This window comes from Lissotriton vulgaris (genome assembly GCF_964263255.1).
Source record: "Lissotriton vulgaris chromosome 9 unlocalized genomic scaffold, aLisVul1.2 SUPER_9_unloc_2, whole genome shotgun sequence".
In the NCBI taxonomy this organism is placed as follows: domain Eukaryota; kingdom Metazoa; phylum Chordata; class Amphibia; order Caudata; family Salamandridae; genus Lissotriton; species Lissotriton vulgaris.
Window position 1 is genome coordinate 147671 of NW_028240617.1, and position 14607 is coordinate 162277.

The following is a 14607-nucleotide window of genomic DNA, read 5'->3' on the forward strand; positions in this document are numbered from 1 at the left end:
CATGAGGACTAACCCTAGGTTCATGCCAAAGGTTCCCTCGGATTTCCACTTGAATGAACCGGTCATTCTGAAAACCTTCTTCCCTCAGCCTTCCACGCCAGCGGAAAAAGCGTTGCATTCGTTGGATGTGCAGCGATGCTTAAAATTTTATTTGCAACGCACTAAAGATTTTCGAAAATCTTCTCAACTGTTTGTGGCCTTCGGGGGACCGAGTAAAGGCCTTCCACTATCCAAACAGGGTGTTTCAAGGTGGATCACAAGCGCTATATTACATTGTCACAAGGCTGCTGGTAAACCTCTGACTGGAAAGATACGAGCGCATTCCACAAGATCTGTGGCTTCTTCAACAGCCCTCTTCGCGGGGGTGCAAATTAAGGATATCTGCAGAGCTGCTACCTGGAGCAGCGTCCACACCTTTACCAAGCATTACTGCTTGGAATCTCTGCAACAGGATGATGCAGCAGTAGGACAGGCTGTCCTGAGGAACCTCTTCCACTAATGGTGAGCTTTCCTTTCTTCCCACCTTCCATTTTTTCACATTTTGTATCTAATGTCATGCTGTCTACTGCTATTATTTACAATGCAAAATGTGATTGTCTTGCCAACTGCTTACTACTCTGATACAAAGCATGGGAATCTATGAAAGTTCCAATACTGGGGTAAGAAAACAAGTTACTTACTTGTAACTTTAGTTCCCCAGTATTGGTAACTTTCATCGATTCCCATGCGCCCACCCACCTCCCCGGGGAAAGCTCAGCCTACAACAGATATGGTGTCTAAGTACACTACGGCTACGAAAATCTGAGGCTCTGAGGTTCCTTCAGGAAGGTTCTAAGTGGTGAGGCACTTCTGATTGGCTGAGGCCAAAGTTTAGTCTCTTTTACACAAAGAGGGTGATATGCTACAAAAGGAAATGAGGCCTAGGCCTTTTTCCATTGTCTTTTGTACCTACAGCTATGGTATTTTTGTTACCGAGACTCCCATTCTGACGACGGGGAATGATACAAAGCATGGGAATCTATGAAAGTTACCAATACTGGGGAACTAAAGTTACAGGTAAGTAACTTGTTTTCTTTCTTAACTCCAATGGACCTGCATTCCACCCTTGAATGAGAATGAAGGACTCATTCAAGAGCATCTTTTGAAACTAGTCACTGCTTGCCAGCCCTAATCCATTTGGAGTGGATCGTCAAACCGCGTAAAGTTTAAGTCAAATCTACCAGTGACCAATCTTCTCTAGATAATCCTGAAACGATGGATGAAGGAACAGAATTGCATACTATCAGACGCTAAAAGTCAGAGAAATCATCTTACCTTTTAACTCTCACTACCCCATTAGCTGCAGGTGCTGGATTCTTTAGAGATGGGACAGAGAATTCTCAGGGTCACCCACAACATGGGACCTTGTTCTCATATTCAACAAATGAACCCTGTTGAATGGTTAAGTTTAGTCAACCTGGTACTTGAAAGGTGACCGAGTGAATGGTTCCAAGTATGAGCCATTTTTAACCAGTTCCATTTCACACAAGTCTATTTTTGAGTCACCAAAATTTGTTATTTTCTGTAGAAATAAGAAGTATCAAAATCACTTCTGATTTTTCCACACTACTGTCTGTAAACCATAGGACAACATGTTATCCACATTAAGTAATATTTTACTTGCCAGCTTCCCTGAAATATCACCTCAAAATGCATCAAGCTATTCACCAGAGCATGTGGCACTTCACAAGCATATCCTTCCACCTTTTTCTCAAAATAAGTTTTACTACCCACAAAGCTGCCTGTAATGCAGACCACATTCTTCCCATAGTATACACTTGACTCACATCCTGAGATTATTTTACTTTTTTTTTTACCAGTTGGTTTTGTAGAACACATGGAAATTTGACTAAACAGACCCACTAAAGGCTCAGTTGCACTGTGCCTTTTTTGGTGTGACATTATACATTTGGTACTCTGTGACCGCTTAACTCACAGCTACCTGAATGTACAGTTTATTTACCAATATGCTGGACGTTCTACTTCCTTCATTTTTATGATTGTGTCAATGCTGTTTCTTTACATCAAACATTTTGTCTGTTTTGTTTTTGATTTTCCCTTTAGCAGCTGATTATTTACTGGAAATAATTGTGAAGAGTTGTACTAATTGGTGCACTGTTTTCATGGGACACCTTCTCCCAGATGTACATCAGTCAGCTAGTAGCCCCATATCCTGGTTTACTTGTACCTTATACATTTCTTTCTTGATCATTTTTTGCAGGTAAGCTCACCAGTGCCAGCAAACATGTCCTTTCTTCCCAGACCAGTCCGAACCTCTCTCCAAACAGCGGGCGCACTTCTCGTAGAGGCAGCATCAACAGCTTAAGCAGTGTGAGCTCAATTTTAGATGAAAAGGATGATGACCGAATCAGGTGCTGCCGACATTGCCAAGGGACGCTGCTAAAGCGGGAGGAGCAAATTGATGAGCGAGAGTACACACCTGAAATTGTCAAATTTTACCAGGTACCCCAATGATTTTTTTTAAAAGTCTGTGCCACGGTCTGTAAATTCGGGAAAGTGCCTCATTTGTTAGTTAATATCATGGCTTGCTTGGCTCATTTATCCATTTGGCACAAAAACATATTAGAAAGATTGCCAGGAAGTTTACTAAACTAGCTGCCCTGAAACACAGAAGGATGTATGCGTCTTAATTAAGGTTTGCATACATATTACTGTATGCATACATTTCAAGGTGCCATAATGAAGCTGTTCTATAGGATCTGAATAAAAGATGTCAAGAAACAATGACATTACTTTGAGTTTCCTTTACATTTTACCTATAGCTTTCTAGTTACATTAGAATACAAATCTGTAGCTGCTTATATATGGCGAATGAAGGAGCTGTAGTCAGCTTGAATATTTGCAGAAGAAGTTACCACTCATAGTAGTTTGATGAATTGATCTTGATAGTTTCACATAGCATCAAGGTATTCTCGTTTGTTTACATGACTTCCTGAGATGGTGTTAGACACACACAGGGCTAGTTAGGGACCAAGCAGTTAGGCTTGTTTTTGTCAAGTGTCAGACCTTCAAGTGCTGTTTTGGTTGAACTTTAATTATTTTCTAGAAACTTCGACAGTGCATGGAAAAGGTAGACTTGAAGGCACCGGAATACATCAAGATGGCTCAGTCAATAAAGTGAGTACCCTTATTCCATCAAGTTTGTTCATGCAATGTGTAGATTAACAAGACCTGTAGGAAAATCATGTGTAGATTAACAAGACCTGTAGGAAAATCAAGTTCCAAGTGCATTAGAAATAAAGTTTGCCATCCCAAAATGGCAAATATGACAACCAGACTACCCAAAAGGTATCTGGCTTTTGGGTTCAAATCAAACAGGCTTTCAAACTTATTGTGATTTTCTGTGATCCCTGCAACTCCCACAAAATATAGATTTTTATGCTCTGCTACTTGTGTAATTGCATGCCCACGTGGTGCCAAACAACACATTCCTGTTTAAAGGGTGTCCTATTTTGCTAGTATAACTTTTGCTGTTCACCTACACACCATTCTAGTATGAATGAAAAATAAACATAAGCTTTTGGTGCTCCACCAGACAGCTATTGCTTTGTGAATCTGTTGTAGCCCCCCTTCCTGTGCTGTATTCCTCCGCTGCTTGATAATACAAATAATAGTTTTGGGCCTGGGTAATAATGATAATTTTGACCCGAAGGTGTACAATGTCTGAAGGCATGCCTGCCATCTTCATATTATAATTTTCTCTACAGGCTTTACAGCATTTGCTTAGTTGGGGTCTTGCCAGAGATGAAAATTGCTCTGGAACCAGTGTGGTTCCTCGTAGTATGCAGAAAACCAAGGCAGATACCAGTGCGGCGTTCCTACCTTTTGTGGCCCTTCCTGCGGAACATGGATAATCGCCTAGAGGGGTCTGTCAGAGGCTGGCGGGGAGCGTATCGGCATCAGTGCGCCCGGGCACCATCTATGAGGAGAGTTGCCCTGGTGGTCCTTCCGGTATGAAAATGGTGTGCACACCGGCAACCGGGAGGCGCGAGTTCTGTTTTGGGTGCCATCTTAATTAAATTTCTCCGATTGGGCTATCCAACATTAGAGAAAAGATGCAAAGACTTCACACCCAGGATACCAAAATTAGGTTTACTGGGCAATGCCGTTTTGATGAAATTTTCAAGGGCACTGCGCTATCATTTTCATCCAATTCCATCAACAATTATGCTGAACCTCTGAAATTGTGAGGCGAAGAAGAGCCATTGATCCAGACTGGCTGAGTCCATGGTGGTACCCGAACTTGTTAGAAATATCAGTCAAGTCACACAACAGGTTGCCATGAAAAATACACATATTCACCAGATTGCATTATCAAATATCAAATCCCCAAACCTGAGATCCTTGAATTTGGCAACATGGCCCTCGAGATCAGAAAATATTAGATTATGAATATGCCCTATTTCATCCTTGGATCCTCTATAAAGGCCCCTATGTCCACAACAACACAATACTCCAAACTCTCGGGCTACAAACTAAACAAAGGAAAATCAGAATGTAAGCCACTAAACATCCACTGCATGAGAGAGGTGCTGGGGGACTCCGGTCTGACTTGGCAGACGGGACACATCAAGTACCTAGGCATACACTTCGGCACCAACCGGTACAACACCCTAAGGCACAACGAGAAAGCCCTCATAGAAAAGGTCAAGAAGTTGTTAGAAGCCTGGTCCCCAAAATTCATCACATGGTGGGGTCGCATAGAAACAAATAAAATGATGATCACGCCAATGATCATTTATCTGACGAGCATGCTCCCTCTCCTTCTCCAGACGAGTTCCATAAATTTTTTTATATCATGCTCACCAAATTTCTCTGGCGAGACAAGAAAGCAAGAATCAGTATAAAGAAGCTCAGGCTGCTGAAAACACAGGGAGGGCTTAACCTAGCAGACTTCAAAGTATATCAACTAGCCTTCCTAGCTAAGCAAGGCACACAGTGGGTGGAGCAGACACCAGACTACATACCTGTTTTTCTACAGATGGAGAAGGCCATTCTAAGAAATCTTCACCCGCTTGCCCTACTTACGACAAACACATACCCACACACCTCTAAGCTGATATTTAAAAACACAAAGTTGGCACTCCTAAAATTAGACAGGCGAGTGGAGGTTAGCATCAAGGGCACCAAGTCAGAGTCCCTGTGGTTAAACAAAACCATCAAATATAAGGGGAAGTGTCTCAACTACATGTCATGGATAGAGAAAGGTATAAGCTTCCCACACCAACTAGAGAAGGGGACAACCCTGATCACTTTCGCAGACCTGAAAACACACCACCAACTAGAAGACCTAGACCTTTATAGATTCCTAAAGATAAGAACTGCCCTAGCTAAGGCAAAACTAACCAACACCCAGCCCTCTATATTCCTCTTGGTAAGCAACATCAATAAACTGGGTCACCAAGTCTCACGTATTTACAAGCGTCTGCACCCAATTAGCACCAAAATCAACAAAAAAACAACTGAATACTGGGACAATCAACTACACCCCCACTAAAGGACCAAGAGTGGAAAAACGCTTTGGTCCTCGGCCACACAAAACAAGATCACCCCAATTCTCGCGCAAACAAAATTCTGACTTTAACACAAGTCCTTCTGGACCGCAGACCGATTACACACACTGGGCATCAGGGAAGATTTCTTATGCTGGAACTGCAACACACAGACAGGGGACTTAGCACACCTCATCTACCACTGCCCAACCCTCACTTCTTTCTAGGGTGGGTGTTTGACTTCTTAGACAATGTGTTGAAAATCAAAACAACGAGGGATTTTGCTTCCCTAACCACAGCATTTATGAGATCTGATCTCCACTCTGAGAACGACAAGGAACCAATGGACCAATGGACTTACTACTGACGGCTGCCGTCAAACTGGTGCTGTCCAACTGGAAAGACTCTAGCAAAACCAACCTCCAAGGATGGCTAAACTGGATTACTCACCTCAGAGGACCGGCACAGCTTAACACTTCAGTATTCCTCATGGATGACGTCGTCAAGGGGGCTATGGGAGACTCTGGACAGAACCCTTGACTCATATAAACCCCCATAAACGTGGTACCCTGAAATCGTGGGTGCCTAAGCTAAGTCTTTCCAGGAACCATTGCCGGGGTTTAAAGATATGCGATTGCCCTATCGTGTTGTCAATAGTAATACCGTGTAGGTAAGCCTTTCATTTGGGCTATCATTTTTCTCTCTCCTTTCCTTTCCTAGGTGCTGTCCTTTTCCGACCTGATTTACCTCCCTCTATCAAACCATACCAGGTCAAGGGTAAGCACGGCCACTGTAATAACGCTCTGGGCCAGACTCGGGTGCTACCTCTAACAGATTTGATGACTGTATTCTCTGTATAAAAATGTTTAATAAAAACAATTTAAAAAAAAGAAAATATTAGATTATGAATATGCCCTGCTTCATCCTTGGACATTTTATGGGAAACTAAACACCCTTTTCCCAGGGCTTGCGATTCCTTCAAATGGGAGAGGCTTTGCTTGTGGCGTCAAGAGAAATGGTGCGAACCTATGTCAGGAACTGAATCAACCATATCTATTAAGTTTGGCACAATCAAAAATGCAGTTGTCTGTCAGTCACCCTTGCAACTGTATTAGCTTACAATGAGGTTCCAAGTAAAAAACATTTTTTTTAAATTCATGTCACAAAAGATTTTTGGGAAGGGCTGAAGAAGCCTCCAACTCTGGGCATCTCAAAGTTACCCGGTCAAAATTAATGGATCTATCTTTTGTAGTAATTCATATGACTTCATTGCAGCATCTATCTTGGTAGGCTGCCTTTCTAACGCCTATTTCTTCAGCTTGTAGGTGTAGTGAAGTGTATGTCCTTTCAGGAGTTAAACCCATTAGTGCGTTCCAACTAAATAGTGGAATTGAAAACTTTCTTTCCTCCTTAAAGTGGTATCATAATGTCATAGTAAGCAGACTGTTAATCTCCCAGTTTTCTTTAGCCATATCTCTTCACCAGCACAGCATTGCTCACACTATCTCGAAGTCAGGAGAGTTCTGTACTTTCATCTAGACAGGACAAAGCCCTTGCACAAATCTAACCAACGTTTATCAAATGTGATCATGATCAGTGGTCTCGACACCTCAAAGCAACCTATCTTGTCGATTTGTATCTTGCATATCATTGTTATTAGTTGGTTAAAAACCTCTTGCCCTGCAACTCCAGATCCCATTTCACCAGAGCAAAAGCAGCTACCGCAGCCTGGCTAAGAAATATGCCTCTACCAGTAACGTCATTTATTATTGTACAGTTAATTAAAACCATAACAAATGAGAATCTCATTAATACTTAATCAAATCAGAAGTTAAAATCGAGAACACATTATAAAATCTGGCAGTGCAAAATAAAGTGTCAATTGCAAAGCAGCATTGGGGGGCGTGGCCGACCGGGCATCGAAATGGCCGTTAAGCGAGCTCCGCCGGCTGTGGCATTAATCCTCTAAAAATCCTGTCTTATTTGCGAGGCATACTGATCCAAACTGCACCGGAGGGTGACGGAAGTCCGACTGCACCGCTACACTGATTTTCCGAGCCCAGAAGTACCAGAAACGGAAGATTCCCGTCTCGGAGACCTTACCGAGGCGTGGCTGAGTTGCGATCCGCCTACTGTGCAGCCCTGATCGGATGCCTGAACCCACTCCAGTCCGATGCTGCGGAGGCCCGCCTGATCGGCATTCGCGCCGGAAACCAAGAAATCACTGCCTGGGACAAAGAGGTTGGTGAATTGTATGAAATATTGCCGGGACACTTGAAACTGCAGCGACTTTCCACACGTTGAAGTGCCTGTTTGGAAAAACCCTTCTTTGTCGAATGCTTGTGGAAATGGGGCGAGCCGCCATCTTGGATTGGGGAACATTTGCCTGACCGTTGGAGCTGTGCGCGGTGGGGCCCGGCCTCCCCGACTTGCAGTGCCTACTTTCCAGATCAGGCAGGACAACTTACATTGAGCGCATATACCTCCGGACCGACGGCGCTACGGACTCCCGCGTTGTGTTCGGGGAGGTGAGCCGCTCTGCTGCTGCAAGGCCTGGGAGCGCTTGGGGTACCTGCTCGAGGCCCACTCCTCATAAGATGAACCCCACTGTCACTGCACTTTAGGACGACCAAAATCCTAGATGTGCGCTGCGCCGCGACCTCACCGATTCCCCCACTGTCCTGCCACACGGACTGCAACTGCAGAAAGTACGTGTCAAACACTTGCCCCCTACTGACACCTACAATTGTACTTGCACGGCATTCGGACTCCGACGGACCCTCTGAACAGACCACAGGGTGACCCTCGCCAACCCAAAATCACGTTTGAGCAACGGCGCCAGGCCAAACAGAACGATCCGGACCCAGAGGCGGCAGAGAAGAACTTGCAAGGGGCCGACCAAGACACCGACGTCAAGGCGCTGCTGCTAGAAGTGCGCTCAAGCCTTAAAAGCATAGACACTAAGCTTGACACCATGACGTCCCTGCTAGAGACTGTGAAGGCCCAGGTTGACACCCATGAGACGCGGCTGGACTGCCTGGAGAATCGGAACACAGAATGCTGCGAATTTCAACAGGAAACCAAAAAGCACATCACTAACATGGAGAAGGAGATTGAGATGCTACGCGCAAAGGCGGACGACTTGGAAGCGCGCTCTCGAAGATGCAACATCTGCATAACCGGTATTCCGGAGACCACAGCCATTGGGAAAATGGAGGTGTTCATCGCTGGTTTGCTACATGAACTCTTTGACCCAAACTTGTCGCAGGTATTCACTGTTGAGAGAGCACATAGGACGTTAGGTAAGAAACCGCCAGTGGGATCAACGCCACGACCTATCCTTGTAAAATTACTAAATTTCCAGGACAGAGATTTGATACTGCGCCTTGCATGTGAGAAGGGGAAGATAACACATAAAGGTAATGCTATCTCATTTTACCCCGACTTCACCCCCTAGTACAGGCAGCACGCAAGTAGGTTCTACCGGCTAAACGTCTTTTGTTTCAAGCGGAGATCCCTTACTCTGTTTTATACCCTGCGAAACTCCGGGTGGTACTCGAGGGCGCCACACAGTACTTCACTGACGCTCAATCTGCTTTGAAATTTGGGAAACATATATGTGGCGCAAGGGCAAGGAGAAAATCGGCGCAGCTGGGAGATGCAGAAAATCGCTTGAGTGACAATGATTGACCCTAGCATATTCATATCTGTTGAGACACTTGTGTATTGATTACACTGCACTGCCTCCCTGGCGTGCTCCCCCTTGCCATGCTTTGTACTGTTTCATTAGGCTTTAACACTGATCAGACACTGTGACGAGTTTAATAGAGCTCCCATAGACATATATGTTGTTGTTGGCGGTCTACCTCGTAGGTGTACTTACAGGTTCTCATTGCATCTATGTCTACGATGCTAGCAAACTAAGACTGAGATAGCACAGCCACTCTGTGTAAACAGGATAGTATGCTCGAGATACCACGCCTCTAAGGGGTATCTCCCATTGTTTGCAACTGTTAATTGTTCTTACGATATGCATAATTCGGGGGGGAATTTATCACAACCTAATTGGGGGGTTGGTGTGGGAGGGGGGTGGTTGGGGATGTTGGGATGTTTGGCACTTGATCAGTACTATAATACATGGCTTAATGTTTATGCTATTATTACACTTGGACTTACTGTGGGTTGTCTACCTTCCAACTGTGAAATGCTACCTGCAAATAAATGGGGGTGACGAAGATACTAACTTGGAACATCCGAGGTTTAAGTGATAGCTATGCATCAGCCTCGCCTTCCTGCTATCTAATGCGACACAACATCGATATCTGTTTCCTACAGGAGACACATATTAACTGCGCTGTCCCCGAGACTTAAACACTCCAGATGGGGATCCATATATTCCGCCATATACTCCAACTATGCCCGTGGAGTGGCTATACTGATACATAAAGGTTTGGACTGGAGAGAACATACAGTTTATAATGATCCAGACGGCAGATATGTTGTGGTGCACGGGACCCTAATGGGAAAACAACTGGTACTGGGGGCGGTTTATGGCCCAAATGTTGATGATCCGGACTTCTTCAGATCAGTATGGGCTCAGATAGTGCTGACGAACTGCTCCACGATCATATGGGGCGGGGGGGGGTGACTTCAACACTGTGCTGAATGATTCTTTAGATCGCAGAGGCTCGCCCACACCGCTACACCCAAACGCAAGACAGGCACTGACAGATATTATTAAAGAGGGCTCCCTACTAGACATATGGAGGGCACGACACCCACATGTTAGGGAAGGTACATGCATATCGAGTCACTGTGCGGCCTGGTCACGGCTAGACTCTGGTTGGTGTCACAGGATGTTGCTACATGGACAGTAAATGTGTGTAATCAGGCCAGATCCCTATCAGACCACGCCCCATGCCTTTTGGAAATCCAGATCCCAGGGATACCCACTTGCGCCTTCACCTGGCGCCTGCCACTGCATGCGCTGCTTGATGCGGCCTTTACCGAAGAAATCCGAACTGATATCATACACTATTTTGAGAACAATGCTGGTTCCGTGTCCACAGAAGCGATCTTATGGGATGCATTCAAAGTTGTCATAGGAGGGCAATGTATAGCGCGACAGGTGGGTGTCCTTAAAGCAGTCAGGAACACCTTGAACGGGTTAGAAAGAGAACTGAAAGAGATGGAGACACGCTTTTGTGAATGCTCCTCTCCCGAACTTGCTACACAAATAAAGGCTAAGCTCCTAGATTTCACAGAGGAGGCGCAGCTGGAATTAAACTTTCTGGGCAAAACAGCTGAAGCTCGTAGATATGGAGAGGGTGATAGACCTAGCAGAACTCTGGCCCGTCTCATTTCATCTACGGCACCAACCACATACATCCACTCTAATGTTAATCCTGAAGGTGACGTAATTGTGGGCCAGGAAGAGGTCGTAAAAACATTTGCCTCCTTTTATTCTGATTTGTATAAGTCCAAACACATGATGACACTAGACTCCCTTAACACATATTTAGACTCTATAGCCTTGGTGTGGTTCAATAATGCCCATCGTCAGTATATGGACCTTCCAATCACTGTCCAAGACATATCTAAGGTCATTAAGGGACTTCCCTTGAATAAAGCCCCGGGGCCAGATGGGCTCACTAGGGCATTTTACAAAACCTACGTGGACGAACTTGCTCCGCGCCTACATGCCGTTTTCACTGAAACATTGGAGGCAGAAATTCTGCCGGAGTCAATGCGAGAGGCCCTGATTATTATGCTTTTAAAACAAGATAAAGATAGCCAGTCGCTGGATTCCTATAGGCCTTTATCCCTCATTAATGTAGACGTGAAATTCTATGCAAAGATAATAGCTGACAGATTGCAACCATTACTCCTGATGACTCCCAGACCAATCCGGTTTCATACCAGGACGTGCGACTTCGCATAATCTACGGACTATATTTTCGGTACTACACTACCTCCACCCTGATGTACAGGCTGCAGTGTTGTTTTTGGACGCCACGAAGGCCTTCGATTCACTTGAATGGCCTTACCTCTTTCGGATATTAGAACAAATGGGATTCAGCCCCTTATTTATAAATCTGATACGACCATTATACACCATGCCCAAGGCGAGAATGAGAGTAAATGGCTTGCTTTCTGAGCCCTTTAACATATCGCGTGGCACGAGACAGGGCTGCCCCCTGTCTCCTCTGTTATTTGCCATAGCAATGGAACCCCTTGCGGCGAGAATTAGACAACATCATACCGCACGGGGCATAGGATTCAGCACACGCAGCCTACTGGTCTCCTTATATGCTGATGATGTCACCCTGTATGTCCTGAACCCAGCCGACAATTTAAATCCCCTACTCCGTGAATTTGTGAAATTCGGAGGACTGGCTGGTGTGTCCATCAACTGGACCAAATCGGTTATATTCCCTTTGACAGACAATACTCCCGAGGTGAGCTCTGACTACCCCTTATGCTGGGAAGCGGACGCAGTTAAATACTTTGGCATTTGGATTAGTCGTAATATTCAGGATGTATGGTCCTTAAACTTTGGGAGGGCGGTGAGCTGGCTCGAGAGCAAGGTGGCTATTTGGACGAAACTCCCTCTGTCTCTAGCAGGGAGGATTGCACTGGCAAAAATGGTGGTACTGCCAAAGTTCCTATATCTTTTTGTAAACATCCCAATTCCCCTAACTAAATGCTTCTTCACCTGTCTGAGATCTCACTTGCTGTCACTGGTCTGGGCTGTAGGTCAGGCTAGACTCTCTTGGGCATTGTTGACGCTGCCGTTGCGGCAGGGAGGGCTGGGCGCGCCTGACATGCAGCTCTATGCGTTATGTGCACAGGCCCAATTTGTACACTTCTGGACCTATCCAACGCCCTACCGACCACATGTGGCGGTAGAATTGGATTTGGTGGCTCCGCTGCCTCTGAGTATTGCTCTCTATCAAAAAGCTTGGCGACCCTGGCTGGATATTGACACAGCAAACATGCTCCGCTGGGTGTGTGGCGAACTCCAAAAAAGAGCTAAGCTCCCTCTCCTGTATGCGCCGGTGATACCCCTGAGGCGTAACCCTATGTTGCCTTGTTTGGCGGAGAGCGGCGGTGAGATCTCCCTGCATGGAGTGCACATGCTAACCTTTGCTGACCTGTATCCGAATGGCACATTTCACGAACCATGGGCGGAGGACGATGGGCCACCCACGTCTTTTAATTACCTATTCACTTATCGAAAGCTGAAATCATCCTGCAAAGCGTTCTGGGACCAGTTCCCAGAAGAACCACCACAACTACATGCCCTACAAAACGTGTTGGCTAGAGCATCTCCCAAAAAATTGGTGTCTCGCCTGTGTAACACTATGCAGGAACAAGCCCCTATTGTGGTACCAACCTCCATGCGAGCATGGAATGCGGAACTGAGCGAGCCCCTGACGGAAGACCAGTGGTCGTTCTGCTGTAGGCAGTTGTTGGAGCTTTCCCCCAATTACAAACTCAGGTTAATAGATTTCAAGTTCTTACACAGGTTCTATCGCACACCAGTTGCTCTACACCGCATGGGTATAAAAGACGATGCTAGATGCTGGAAGTGTGGTGCGGAGGACGCCTCCTTTCTACATGTGGCTTGGAGCTGTCCCTCCATCGCTAACTACTGGTCTGACATTTTTTATGCGATAAACCAAATTCTTATGAGGACAGATGACCCTTCCCCACTACTATGGTTACTTGGCGGTGTGATGTGCACAGAACCTAAAAGCCGCAAACTACATGCCTTATTGCTCTTATATGCAAGACGACAGGTGGCTATACGGTGGGGACGCAAGACCCCACCGGTGGCGGATGTGATGTATGGACACACGCAACTTGGACTTTACTGGGAGCTCATGCCCACTGCCTCTCGTCCAAGAGATATCTGGGAGCCGTTCCTAAGGTGGAGGCGTGATAGAGCACATACCCCTGATATTGGGCAGACTACTCCTGAGCCACGAGTGGAAGATACTGAGTAAGACGGGGATATCATGGGGCCCTGGCTTAATTGTGAAGCATTAATTGATGGATGCAATATTGTTTTACGCACCTGGAATTAGACTGTTGTTTGATTCTATTCGGATCCAAAGCCTGCTGCTGTAAAATTTCTGATTATATCTATACCTGAGAATGTATATTTATACAATGTCCCCCCATTCTGCATTGACCTCACGTACCCTGTCTAAGTGTGTATGTCAACCGATATTATTACAAATGCATGTTTGTCAATGATGATATGTTTCTGGACTGTACTGACTATTGCCTATTTTGTTGTTTGTTTTACTGTTTCCATGAAAAATCGTATCCTTACCATATACACTGCAGTGGACATTTCCGACTCTATCATTTTTAAGAGAATCTATGATTACTTATGTGACTGCTATGTGATTATCCTGCAACTCTAATAAACAAATAAAAAAAAAAATGCAAAGCAGCATTTTTGGTAAATGACCAACTGTATCAAAGTCGTATTAGTGCCAGAGAAAAAGTGCAAAAGGCAGTAACAGAATGTTACAAAGTTACTTCAAATGCCATCACCAAGCTTTCAACAACGTGCATTCATACTGTGACAGCAAAAAAGATGACTTTGGATATCTCCAACAGCTGTCACGGACTACTACATGAGAAGGCCATAAGAGTTGACAGACTAAGTACAAGCAACACATGACTGGTATGCCAAAAGCGTAATGACGTTGGTTTATAGCATGTTAAGAAGTAGGTTGGGTTGTTAATGTCTCCCGGTTTGTTGATCCTTTGCAGCGTGGAAACTTTATTAAAAAATTCCAATTCATTTGCAAAACACCTTAAAATGGTTGCCACATTAGAGTCAACAGATGTGAATATAAGGGGCTGTAAATTGCGTAAAGAACGCGGACAATGGTAAAGAATCAATTTTAAGTCTAGAGAAGACAGTTTACAATTCATTTACAGACTAAAATGTAACAACTAATTGTAGGGGGTACAGTCAAGGACAGTAGCACTGTGACCCCATATGAGTTGCCAACATCATTTATAAAGCCGAACA

General features: G+C 45.0%; 1 protein-coding gene across 2 annotated transcripts in view; it reads left to right on the plus strand.

Moving 5' to 3' along the window:
• LOC147672940 (rabenosyn-5-like) overlaps positions 1-14607 on the plus strand; it is a 205747-nt gene that overhangs the window by 127885 nt on the left and 63255 nt on the right. For both annotated transcript variants that reach the window (XM_086947895.1, XM_086947896.1), the window contains 2 exons: positions 2261-2502; positions 3107-3177. In XM_086947895.1, the coding sequence (XP_086804021.1) occupies positions 2261-2502; positions 3107-3177 (313 nt within the window). The remainder of the gene's footprint in view (positions 1-2260; positions 2503-3106; positions 3178-14607) is intronic.